This window comes from Macrosteles quadrilineatus, unplaced genomic scaffold, assembly GCF_028750875.1.
Source record: "Macrosteles quadrilineatus isolate MER2022 unplaced genomic scaffold, UCM_ALF_1.0 Scaffold_4__1_contigs__length_99947679, whole genome shotgun sequence".
NCBI classification, from domain to species: domain Eukaryota; kingdom Metazoa; phylum Arthropoda; class Insecta; order Hemiptera; family Cicadellidae; genus Macrosteles; species Macrosteles quadrilineatus.
Window position 1 is genome coordinate 38,067,728 of NW_026542597.1, and position 14,290 is coordinate 38,082,017.

Genomic DNA, 14,290 nt, shown 5'->3' on the forward strand with positions numbered 1-14,290 from the left:
TATAAACAGAACAAGGAAGCCAACTTTGTCGGGTGAATGTAGGAATTTTTTTTTTTTATTGTTGTAAACATTGGTTCTAAGCATGTGTTTTAAAATTGGGTGTAATTGTGGCTTATGTTTATTTTATGCGTATTATTATTATTTTATTTTATTTGTACTGTGTGATGGTGATATGGTATAACTGAGACTGGTCTTTGTTCTTACGAATAAATTTGTAAATTCCTCAATGTTTCATTATTTACTAGGAGGAACTTTACAAAAAGGGGAACAACAATTGTACTCCTGTACAGTAATTAACATCGAAAGCGCCATTATTGTTTTTTTCTTATTTACAAAAAAATTAACAAGTTTTTGACCCAGACCGTTCTGGAACTGGATGATTTGCTACCTTCGTTATTACAGAGCATGTTCTAATAAATTTAGAGAATAGTGAAACATTTTTATTAAAAAAAATTAAATTAATTTGTTATATGTACAAGAGTTTACAAAACAAAAAAAATATTATTTTTTGTCTCCTGATGAGTTAGAAGAAGAACCATCTGAATCTTCATTGTCAGATTGTTCTGATGAACTACTTGAAGATGATGAAGAATCCGAGGAAGAACTGCTTGATGAACTGCTATCGCTACTCGAGTCTGAACTTGATTCTTCCTTCTTTTTCTTCTTTTGTTTGGCATGTTTTTGTTCCTCACCTACATTCCTAAAAAACAAACATTATTGAGTTAATTGTATCTAAAAACAAACCATTTTTTATATTTTTAATGAGAACAGACAAATAGAGATTTAATGGAATTAGTTATGGAATAAGACTCTTTTCTTTTTAAACGTCTACAGAAAATTGGTTTAAAACACATTTTTACTTTACACTTTAATACACTTTTACACTTTATTTTAGCAAAATTTACTCTGAAAAAACTTCATCATCAGATCATATCTATTTTTGTATCAACAAGGTCATAAAATTAAATTGTTAACACTAGGAATATGTTGTCTGAGGTGCTATAGCTATACAATAAAAAGGTGAAAAACTACCTATAGCTAAAAGATACTTTTAAATGTTCATTTTGGTTGTAAAAAATCACTTACACGTTGATAATTCAACCATTTCAATTTGATTATATATCTTTATATAGGTATATTATATATCTTAGTGAATCCGAGTCCGTCACAATAAAATTGGCAGTATTTGCAGCTATTAACTTACTGTACTAAACCGTTCTGCATCTGTTCCACCATCTTCATTCTTTTATTCAATATTGTCATCCTGGAATCACGCATGACAATCTTCCGCTTTCCTTTGCACTCGTAGGTCCAATGTCCACGTTCAAGACATTTTTGACACTTAGCTCCTTGCGGGTTAGCACTGACAGAATAGACATTTATATTAATCAACAAAAAACCAAACAACTTTTGATAGGTTGATAAAAAAATGTTTATTGTACATAAAACATAACTGCTTATAGATTTCAACATTTAACAGTCCTATAATAGAATAAACCATAAACACATTAAAATGTTAAACACTCCAAATAGTCTTATGATTAGGCCTAATATTATTTGATAGTAAAAAGAAGTGTCCACAATCCACATACCTAATTTAAAATAATAAATCATTAACAACCCGAGTTATAAATCTTTTAATAAAAATATATTTCTAAAAAGTTAAATTTAATATTGTTCTGAGGTTCGTAGCTGGTCTTTAACTCGTCTGATTTTAATGATCAAGAGCTTAAATGAAAGGCCTTACATTATTGAATATTTTAAGCCTAGAACGAACTACAAGCGTCAATAAGAACTGGAGATATAAGAAAAATAGTTTTAAAAAAATTATCAAACTACAAAACGTCCATAAGAAATGGTGGAGAGTATTCGTTTGAATATATCTTCTAAATGAATAAAGATATTTAAAAACGGATTTCGGCATTGAAATCAGTGTAAAAATGTAGTTGGTAATGATGTGTCACAACACTATCATTACATTGAAAAAAATTATCTATGTCCAATATGGCGGATCAAAGATGGCGGCCAAAAACATGTTCCCTATCAAAATGAAGTACTAACCACCCAATAAATACAGGCGGTAGTCCCAAGTCAATATATCGAAAAATGTGCATAACAAATGCATGTGAAATATGTTTATTTCGTTTGTCCAATGTTGGAAAAAGCCACCATTTTAAATTCTGATTTTAGTGGTTTTCTCGTGCACCGATTTTTGGCAACTTTTAGTATGTCATTCTGCAAACCCAACTCTACAAAATAAAACCATAAAACGTTTTCTTGCAATTTTTTTAACGATCCCTATGTAAGTTTGATTAGTTTTCTTGGACTATTTAGCAATAATTTATAAATAAAAAACTTTTTTAAAACAAAACTTTTTAAAAGCGCTAAAAAGTAGCAAATAATTTTTAAATATGTGGAGAGTGTAAATACTTGTAAGATTTAAAACGAAAAACGCATGCAATAGATAATTTACAATTACCTTAACCTATTGAACTAATGAATTATTATCAATTGCATGCACCCCACGTTTTAAATCTTTTAATCGTTTTAAATCTTACAAGTATTTATACTCTCCACATATTTAAAAATTATTTTCTACTTTTTAGTGCGTTTAAAAACGTTTTGTTTTAAAAAAGTTTTTTATTTATAAATTATGTTCTACTTTTTAGTTTTTAATGTGTGCGGATGTTAAATCTATTTCAAGCATCTATATCAGATTAAGACAGAGGCATGTGGGAAATCTAAGGATTATTTGAGTTTCTTTTCATATAATTATGTATTAGATTGAATGTATGGCTTACCTACTAACTATAAACATAGACTAACCAACACAAGTAGACTTCTCATCCCATTGTAAATTTTGAAGCACGTTTTTCGTGTCTAGTGTCGATGAAACTTTGTTTCCATTATTGGGTCATTCCATATCAAATCAACAAGGCTCTCAACCTGACCATCTTGGATTTTGATGAAATTTTGCATACTTGTAGTATTTTGAGTCCTGAATCCAAATATGCTTTTTAAAAAAATCTATCTTTTATAGTTTTTATGATATAAATATTTGAAAATGGTAAAAATTGGCGTTTTTTACCGTGCGCGCAAATCTAAAATGTTGTCTAGGATGAGTTCTATTGGTCCTATCAAGTTGTACAATGGCTCATTTTAAAGAGGATTCAAATGCCTTTAATCTGATACCAAACTCAACCTACTTTGGTAAAAATTAATTTTTTTTGAAAATTTCAAAATATGTTTTTAAATAAAAATTTAAGATAGTGTTTTTTGAAAAATTTGAAAATTACATATGTTAAAGAATGTAATCTAGTAAGTACATTATAAAAATTTCAAAATGGGATGATGATGGGATCAGCAGTTATGATAAAAATACTTGACTATGGTTCACTGTTTCCAAGCGTTTTGGCGCATACAGCGTGTACGTATTAACCTAAATGTATCATTTAATAAGAATCTATTAATTATATGATTAAAATTAAAAATATCTGCCTATATTTGAACTATGTATGTCATATTTTGCTATAATATAAACTAAATCTAGCAAATAAACAACATTATTCAAGTTAACAGAGTTTCCGTCAACCTTTGAACATGGGGGCTACTTTGAACAAACTTTCCACTTTTCATTTTTTATTTTTTTTTTCATATTAATTTTATCTTTAAATGATAATGTTTATTATAATTTTCTATTCCCAGATAAATACTCTACTTAAAAAAAATATTTAATAGTGCATACTATGGTTCTACAAAAAATTAAAAATACTTATTTTTCACTGAAGTTTTTAAATTTTAGTAAATAAAGTCGTCCAAACTTCCATGTCTACAGCAAACCCAGTAAGTTTATGATTTATGACTTAAAACCATAATTGAATAGCCCATTTATCTGGGATTAAGAAAATACCTGCTTTGATTACTTTATAAGCAGTAATAACTTTAAAAAAAAGAAAGAAAAAATTACCCATTTTGCTGACCCTTACTTATGGCGTCACGACCCTAAGTTCTGGAGCAAAATTTCCCGGACATGAAAAAAAATACTTGGGTTTTAAGTGTTATTTTTTAAAATAATTTTTCTAATGAAAACAGATGTTTTGAGCTTTAGTTATTATTAGCAGCTATAATCCAATTCCTTTATTTGACTGCTATGATATTAAAAAAATACCCTTGCAAAGTTAAAAAATAACCGGACGGACATTTTGAAAATTCTCCGTAACTTTTTTAATTTTTGACATATCAAAATAAAAGTTATACAGAAATGTGGTATGTGGTTTGTGGTATTTAAATCCACAAATCAGTTTTCACTAAAAAAATTTTAATTGTTAAAGTAAGAATACATTATTTATACTTATGAGCAGACATTTCCCTAAAAATAAATAATTAGGATATCATGGAATATTATCTATGTATCAATAATAAGGTTACTACAGGATTTAAATAGATTGATCACAGTATATTGTGTGACAAAATTATCAATGCTTGTTTGTCTTTCTCTCTTGTCACGAGAGGAAAGACAGACAAACATGGACCTATGAGTTTTGACTCAGGTTCCTCAGTATTTTCCAGTTGTGTTGCAACGATTTACTGTAATCAATCTTTAAGTCTGCCTTTTCACTAGGCTGGAGACACTAGTCAGCCACTAGATCTGTGCAAAATCACATTGTGAAGCACTTTACGTTTACACTATCAGGTCGCAGCGACCCACCTTGGCAGTAGCGACCCGGTCTTGAGAAGTTGTAATTTGTTTGACAGGTACACAGGTCTAACTTATGTTTGTCAGTCTTTCCTCTTGTCTCAAGACTGAGTCGCTACAGCCGAGGTGGGTCGCTGCGACCTGATGGTGTAAACGTAAAGTGCTTCACAATGTGATTTTGCACAGATCTAGTGGCTGACTAGTGTCTCCAGCCTAGTGAAAAGGCAGACTTAAAGATTGATTACAGTAAATCGTTGCAACACAACTAACTGGAAAAGACTGAGGAACCTGAACCAAAACCCATTGGTCCATGTTTGTTCAAAGGTTGACGGAAACTCTGTTAACTTGAATAATGTTGTTTACTTGCTAGATTTAGTTTATATATAGCAAAATATGACATACATAATTCAAATATAGGCAGATATTTTTAATTTTAATCATATAATTAATAGACTCTTATTTAATGATACATTTAGGTTATTAGGCCTACTTGCACGCCGTATGCGCCAAAATGCTTGGAAACAGTGAACCATAGTCAAGTATTTTTATCATAACTGCTGATCCCATTATCATCCCATTTTGAAATTTTTATAATGTACTTACTAGATTACATTCTTTAACATATCTAATTTTCAAATTTTTCAAAAAACACTATCTTAAATTTTTATTTAAAAACATATTTTGAAATTTTCAAAAAAAATTAATTTTCACCAAAGTAGGTTGAGTTTGGTATCAGATTAAAGGCATTTGAATCCTCTTTAAAATGAGCCATTGTACAACTTGATAGGACCAATAGAACTCATCCTAAACAACATTTTAGATTTGCGTGCACGGTAAAAAACGCCAATTTTTACCATTTTCAAATATTTATATCATAAAAACTATAAAAGATAGATTTTTTTAAAAAGCATATTTGGATTCAGGACTCAAAATACTACAAGTATGCAAAATTTCATCAAAATCTAAGATGGTCAGGTTGAAAATAATTTTTTATTGGTTGATTTCATATGGAATGACCCTATTTTAGGGTTAATTTCTTGATTTGTGCTTTACTGTTTGGTTATATAACTAGGGGACAAGTTATTGTTTATGATTAGATTGTATTATTTGGTTAAACGAGGGTTTAAATGGCTGTAATAACGGGAAACAAATTGTAAACAAAACACAAACTCTACATAAACCGTACAGAACTAACAATAAAATTGTCTTCAGCTGTTCCATAAGGATGAGAAATCTACTAAGGGAGTATGTTTTATCTATGCTATAAACATAGACTAACCTCTACCTCTTAACCTCTCGTCTTCGAACTGTCAAATTTAAGTATTTACAGCTGACTTAAATTAATTGATATATTTACATTCTTACAAAATGTAAACATGGAAAATTTGGAAGCCCATGGAGTGTAGCCCAAGGGAAGTATGAAAATTAAATGATATAATATTGCATTGTCATCCATTTGTGAGCTATGTTTCAAATTTCAAGTCTCTAGCTCATCGGGAACTTCGTTTAAAATTAATATCAAAATTTGTAGGAAAGCGAGCTAATAAAAACAAAATACAATCCCATGGAGCGTAGCCCAAGGGAAATATGAAAATTAAATTATATAATATTGCATTGTCATCCATTTGTGAGCTATGTTTCAAGTTTCAAGTCTCTAGCTCATCGGGAAGTATCAAAATTTGCAAGAAAGCGAGTTAATAAAAACAAGCCCATGGGGCGTAGCCCAAGGGAATATGAAAATTAAATTATATAATATTGCATTGTCTTCCATTTGTGAGCTAGTTTTCAAGTTTCAAGTCTCTAGCTCATCGAGAAGTTAGTATAAAATTGATTGCAAAGTTTGTACCGGACAAGAAAGTGAGCTAATAAAAACGTTTTAAAATAGTAAAATTTGTATAGGTACTAGACCCAAATAATGCAAACATCTGATCGCAACACGACAGGGGACAATGCATCAGTTTGACCAAAAACAGGTAGCAAGTTCAATAGAGTTTCTTCCCCTTTATTTTCATATGTTTCTTTTTTTCCTCTCCAAAATACACACAGAGTAATAAATAGTTTTCCAAACGACTAAAAAAGTCGTTTGGCCATATAGAAAACTCTCACGCGATTTTTTTTAGAGAGGCTATGTAAAAAAATCACAGCTTGTAAACTAACAATGCTAGACAAAATCTATCAACGGACAGAGTGTAGAGAAAGAATCACTAGATTCAGTCGTACCAAACCAATATCATCCACGACGTAGAATAGCTTTTCCAGGAATTTTAGAAAATGCCTGATTTTGCCTTCGCTGCCTGATCGATAGATAAGTTAAGTTAGCCTACATTAAAGTTATCAATCAGAAACGCCCCCCCCCCCGCAGCAAACCTGCCGACTAAGCAAATTTCCATCAGCCTGAATTCTGAATTCAATTAAATCCATTTCAATAACATTAGATTTATGCCTAACGAGTACCGGTACCTAGGTTTGGTGCTACATGGAAACTAATAAAGTGTGTTTTTAGTAAAATATTAATAGCTTTGTATAAAATAAATAAATTTACCAAGTTTGATCAAAATATATCCATAAACAAGCAAACTACAACATTTTACAATATTCTCCATAAGAATAACATGGGAATTTTAAATTGACGATTTTGTTAATTTTCTCCGTTATCAATAACCGTACAAAACAAGCTTTATATTATATTATTTGTTTTTTTAGGCTCTTTAAAAAGGTCTAGAGAGAAGTTGGGAAATTTTGTGTTTTGAGGGTAAAAAAATGAGAAAAAACCAATTTTTACCCCATAACCCCCCTCCCCCCCTTGTAAAACCCCATGGTTCCCATAGTTCGCAAAAAATACGAAAAAAATAAGTGCTAAAAATTAATTGCTGCTAAATTAAGTGAAAATGTTCTTATAAAAAAATAATGGCTCTGAGGCACTGATTGTAAACAATGAACAAAACGTTAACCTAAGTGGCTGCACTTTAGTATCCATCCTACACTCATTCGAATGAATACCTTATATTGATCAATACATCGATTATTTCATTAGATAGATCAAGTTTGGTTAGTTAGGTTCAGTGACGGTTCTAGGACCTTGTCAAGGAGGGGGCCACCGGGGTGCTCCACACCCCCCAATAAAGTGGAGTGTCCGAAGATTTTCAAAGCCTTTTGTCGACTTTCTAAAGCCATTTCAACACCTTAAACTGTGTGCAACAGTCCATAAACTCCCATTTCACCTGTTGTTTGTCATGAGCAAGTAGACATTTAAAAAATCAAACTATGACGATTGCATTCAAACGAATTTCAAAACACACTGCAGACTACAGCCATATCCACCTAAAATCCGTTTGGTGACTTTCAAAACCATTTTTGACGTCTAGAACTGTGTGCAAAGCCTCCCATTTCCCCATTTATTTGTCATGAACAAGTAGATATTGTAATCAACCTTAAAGCTAAGTAGGCTTAATACAATGGAAACTCCATGTACAGTATCTAAACTTGAATTTATTTAATTAAAATACAAAATTGATGGTAAAAGAAAAGAAAGGGTTCACAATAAAGTTTACAAAGAGTGGAAATGAATTTTTACTAGTTAAAGCTTTAGGCTAAGCCTATTACAATAGTTCTAATTTAAGTTCAGGTGTTATAACTTATTGCATGGATCTTTATCTCAGGGGTGATCGAGCAGCATTTGAATTTAATCTTGTGATTATAAGATAGCCTAGTTAAATTTTGTTTTGAAATATAAATTATATTCAAATTATTTACTGTGTGGTTGAATTAATTAAAGTTCTGAATATAAGCTTCTATTAGTTTCTTGACTTTGAATGTTAGTATTTAAATGTTCCAAAAATTAGGCCTAAAAATGTTCTAATGGCTTCCAAGTAAAGAAAATATCTAATGGAGTGATCTCACAAAAAACTGATGTCTTCTTCACGGTAAATTTCTCGATGTATTAATTATTAATGTTCTTAACAAGGACGGTTCTTCTTTAACCAAATTTCACTAGTTTATTCCAAACTAGCTGAGTACCCGTCCTTCGTACGGGGTTGGTATACAATGCTTATTGTAGTTATATACTCGTGCTTTGCATTTGCAATGAGAGAGGACACATTTTGAGAAAATTTGGTTTACTATAATCTACGGTATACTATAGTATATAGAACATCTACCATAGCCATAATGTTCTACCACTTCACCTAAACAATAGAAAGAAGTAAAGTTCTCACACTGAGGTTTTTGTTGCTGCTTGGTTCAAATTAGCTGTTGTCATAAATGTATAAAGAACTAATGGTGCTGCACCCTGTGGGTAAACCGTATAACCTTTTAATGCTATTGAATATCATAGAAACAAATTGTGTAGTTGAAACAGCTGGCAAAATTATTTAATTCCTTTTAAATATGAATACTCATAAGGATAACATGGGAAATTCTAGAGCCGCTGGGGCGGAGCCCGAAAGAATTTTTGAGGTAGGAATATGTCTATATGTTAATCGGGAATGTGAGCTATCATCATACCAAATTTCAACACAATCCGACCAGTAGTTAATGCGTGATTGAACTTCAAACAAACAAACAAATAAACAAACACACAATTTTTCACATTTATAATATTAGTATATTATTCCAAATATAGGCACTTTTAGCGAATTTCCCTATAGGGAAGTGTTAGCGAATTTCCCTATAGGGAAGTATTAGCGAATTTCCCTATAGGGAAGTATTAGCGAATTTCCCTATAGGGAAGTAGCTATTACCGTAGGTGGCACAGTAAGACCTAGGCCCGGGACTGATTTACTTTTTCATTTTGATGTCCCCAGAGGCCAAAAACACCATTCGTTCAAATTTGTATATATGTAAATATATATCTATATTTATATTATTATATATATCTATATTATATAATATATCCGTCCGGACGATAACTTGAGTAATTTTTGTCCGATTTTGATGAAATTTGGTTCTAAGGTGTAAGGCAGGATAAAACTTGGATGAGTTCGCGAACCGGCATGAACGGACCTTGGGAACGGGGTTTTACGGGGGGTTTTATGGGGTAAAAAATGGTTTTCTAATTTTTGACCCTCAAAACACAAAATTTCCCAATTTCTCTCTAGACCTTTTTAAAGAGCTTAAAAAAACAAATAATTTAGTATATCAAAGCGTTTTTGCACGGTAATTAGTAACGGAAAGATTCAAAAAATTATAAATTTAAAATTCCAATGTTATTCTTATGGAGAATATTGTAATGTTGTAGTTTGCTTGTTTATGGATATATTTTGATAAAACTTGGCAAATTATTTATTTCACACTAAGCTATTAATATTTTACTAAAAACCCCCACAGAAGTTTCCTTGTCGCAGCAAACCTAGGTAATAGTTTAATTCGTTAAACCTAATGTTATTTAAATAGATTTAATTAAAAATCAATTCAGACGAATGGAAATTCGCTTAGTCAGCAGGTTTGCTGCGGCGGGGGTATTTTTATAAAATTTTGATACTAAAATATGCAGTTTACAAATTAACATCTTCATACTAGCTCAGCTCTCTTGGAAGTGATGAAGGTTTGATGCATTGTTGCATTCACACATGTCAATGCTGACTTAATCACAGAAAATTGTAGGACATTGTTCACACATATATATTATAACAATGTTCATTTGCTAGGGAGCTAAATTTGAATTTTGAAAAGTTATTTAAGTAAAATTATATTGAATTTGAAGCAATTTTGTTACAAAAAGTTATATGCTATTATATGTACATGAAATTAGGTTATTTGAAAATTTTCTATTTTATATTGTATTGGAACAATTACCTTTTGGTCTGTTTGGCCATATATTATAAAAGGTTTGATAATTGAGATGGATTGACATATTGATAAAAATAAAAACATATGGTAAAAATTAAATTATTCTATTGAAAAATATTAGTGAAAATATTGAAATGTTGAATTGTTACAATATTTTTTAAACTTAGGCCTACTATGATGATTGCTTTCATAAATTTCAAAACATATTGTAGGCTACAGCCATATCCTCTTAAAAGCTGTTTAGGCCTAGGGCCTACTGACTTTCTAAAGCCATTATTATTGTCTATAAGTTATCTGTGTCCAACTGTCCAAAAACCGGGTACACTTCCATATCTGTTGGCACAAACAACCGAATGAAAATATCGATCGATATATCGTTCGGTTAGTTAGGTACGGTAAGGTTAACCTAACCTAACTAACCAAACGATATATTGAATTAAACAATCGAATAATCAACATTACTCGTTCAGTTGTTTGTGCCAACAGATATGGAAGTGTAACCCAAAAACCTCCCATTACACCTATTATTTGTCATGAGTAAGTAGACATTTAAAAAATTAAACTATGACGATGACTTGCATTCATGAATTTCAAAAGATAGGCCTAAGTTTACTGTAGGCCTAGTCTACGAAGCCATATCTCCTAAAAGCCGTTTGGTGACTTTATTTAAAGCCATTTTAACGTCTAGAACTGTGTCCAATTGTCCAATGACCTCCCATTTCAACCGTTATACGTCATGCAAGCAAGTAGACACATTTTTTAACCTTATGTTTTTCTCCATTTCATAAATCTGTCACAATATGTTTAGTATCAAATTCAGTAACAGCATTGACTATATAAAATTAAACAATGGTAATAGGCTACTGATGCTACCGCTGATGCCTGTGCAAGTTAGTAGCTAGCAGACAATTCAACAACTAGGAACACAAAATCAGCTGTTTCTCTGTCCTCGCTGTCGTGATCGGGCGCTCGCCTTTGCCCTAGCATGTCTACAGCTGACTGCTGTAAAAAATGGATGATGCGTACATCTACCCGTAGCTTAATATTTTTTTATTTGTCGTGCTATTGCTCCACAAAGTTTATCCATGTGGAACTTAATAGGCCTACTAGGCTACTCCTACCATCGCTGATATAGTTTAATAAAAACTATATTGATATCTGTTTAACAACATTGATTGTTATAAGGAAGAAATGTAACTTATGTTTAAATTTATTTTCCAGGGTCCAAGAGGGGGGCTTTAGCCCCTGTAGCCTCCCCCTTGGAACTGCCACTACAGTAGACCCCCTCTTAACCGACCCTAATGGGACCGGACCTAGGTCGGATAATTCAAAAGGTCGGATAAAACGGGCAATCCCTAAAATCATAACATAATGAAGTGCTATTCATTTTGAATTATGGTAATCATTATTTTGAAGTCATACTTGCATTATTTATAAAATAAACTACTCTTATATCCTTTTTCATATTGATAGAAATGTCACAAATAAACACAAAACACGGTTAAGTCAAATAGGCCTACTTTCAGTGAATATATTATAATACTAGGCAAGAGTCAATAAAATTCCTATTTTAATAACTTTACTACTGTAGTGTATTAATTAATGCTTTCCAAATACATCGTAATACAGTACAGAACCTTTTGTCGTCATTAAAGATACAAGCGACCATTTTGTTACAAGACAGGACGTTTATTTATGGCCACTCAATGGAGGTTCAAGGCACAAAAACTATCTTGACCTTGGAGTAGTTAACACCCCTTCCCTGCCCTCCCTACAAGTTGCGTTGTTTGTTTACTCCAGCGATAAGATAATCAGTTCTCAAAATCGTAACGCACTTTATGATGTTATAAATTTGCCGCACAGATAACATATCTGATCAGATGTGCTCGAGCTACGAACGATGATGACAAACTGACAATAGGCTATGCTATATTTTTTGTGATCAACACAAAGTAACTTATTGTTAGTCATATCCTGTGGAGATAAGCGTATGGTTCAGTTCTCATCGCCCAGCGTGGGAGCGGAACTGCCGTGATTCCTAGAAAACGGCGGTTAAACCGAGCTGCTCTCAAAGCAAGGTCGGTTAAAACAAACTGTATTATTTTACGATCAAAGGCGGATAATCCGATTATCGGTTAATACGAGGTCGGTTAAGAGGGGGTCTACTGTAGTTAGGTTTCATTTGATTGAGTGTAGGACAGATTAAGTTACTAACTTAAGTGCAGCCCAAGACAAATGAAGGCTTAAACAACTCAGGCTATGCTTACTGCATAACTTATGATAATTTAACTAAAGCCTATTGTTTATGAAAACACAATATTATTAAATTTAAATAAGTGTCAACATGAGAAAAGGGTCATGGATTAAGGGAGTGAGATAAGTTAGTTCTCATACGTTCCTTAATAAGAATACGTTACTAGATGACTTGTGCAGCCTAGTATAATCAAATAGGTCTTAGTAGCCCTAGGCTGTAAGTTACAGTAACTAGGACTAAGTTAAGGCTAGTATCGATATTTTTTTATCAAATGAGTGTAGGACAGATAGTTAAGTGCAGCCGTCTAGTCTACAACTCAGTTATTTTATACAAATCAAAAGCTCACCTCTTATTCTTCATACTATTTCCTAAAGTCATCGTTATCTTTGGTTGAAATGGTATTTTTCTCGTTGAAATAAAAAACTATTTTGGAGCACTTATTAGGGTCTATAAATACTTCGGACTCCTTAGTGATTGAACAAAGAAGGAACCAAAACTAAAAAAAATCCATTAATAGCCACATTTTAGATTAATCCAATTCTCAGATATTTATGATTGGGCTAAACTTAATACAATCAAATATCAATGTACCTATGTTGACAAAAATCTTTAAACATCAGTCAACCCTAAAATAGAGTAGCAAGCAACATGCACTAAACCAAAACAAAACAAGTTTTATAAACACAAACACTAAACAGTATTTAAGTTCATAAACAGTAAACAAAACAGTATTCAGTATTCCTCCCCTCTATCTCTATTCTCACAAGCAGAAAGCAGAAGCAGGCTGAAAACAATAACGCAGAAGCCACTAGGCAGAAGCACAGATAATATCACTGAGCTATTTAGCTCAGTGGATAATATAACCCCTAGTAGGGGTTATATTATCTGTGGCAGAAGACACAGAGAGGCAGAAAAAGAAATGTTATGTACACATTTTAAATTTACATGCAGTACGAGGGATAAAGTTAGAAGGGAGAACGGTAGAAGAGAAGACCGAAGTTATTCATTATAAATTCAAATTGACATGTAACTATCGTCCACTCAAAAATTGATGAGTACTATTTGTGAACATATTTTTAATAACGTTGGGTTCTCATAGTGCATAATTCAACAGTGCCTAATCGTGATTTTTTTGCACAGTTCAAATGGTTTCCTATAGTGTAAGTGCATAACTGTTATGCACTATGAGACTTAAGGCATTGTAGGTTTATGCACTATGCCACAGTTTGACTATGGAATTATGAACTATAAAACATTCGGCAGTCTCACAGTGCATGCATAATTGCGAATTATTTGTAATACAGTGCCTAGTTCGAATTTTGTCCTATAGTGCATAACTACGGCGGGAAGTGCAAATTGGTTAAACGCTGGGGAAGATTCATGTGTAGTATAGTATCGGGTGACTAGTTTGAAACATCAGTTTCGAAACTAGTCGCTCGAGCCTATAGGATTGACGACGTAAGGTACGTAAACCTATTTTATGTTGTCTTAAATCAATACTGGAGGCAATGTGGTATTCGATCTCTAAGATTGTGTTGTAGAAGATCTTTTAG

General features: G+C 32.1%; 1 protein-coding gene across 1 annotated transcript; it reads right to left on the reverse strand.

Annotated features, from left to right (window-relative positions):
- Window positions 1–427: 427 nt before the first annotated feature.
- LOC128992603 (zinc finger CCHC domain-containing protein 10-like) lies at window positions 428–13,519 on the reverse strand. The gene is made up of 4 exons (XM_054416262.1): window positions 13,329–13,519; window positions 13,084–13,233; window positions 1,205–1,363; window positions 428–700 (listed from the first exon to the last, which is right to left on the reverse strand). Exons 2-4 carry the CDS (start codon window positions 13,113–13,115, stop codon window positions 502–504), a joined length of 390 nt encoding a protein of 129 aa, XP_054272237.1. The 5' UTR covers window positions 13,116–13,233; window positions 13,329–13,519; the 3' UTR covers window positions 428–501.
- Window positions 13,520–14,290: the final 771 nt, after the last annotated feature.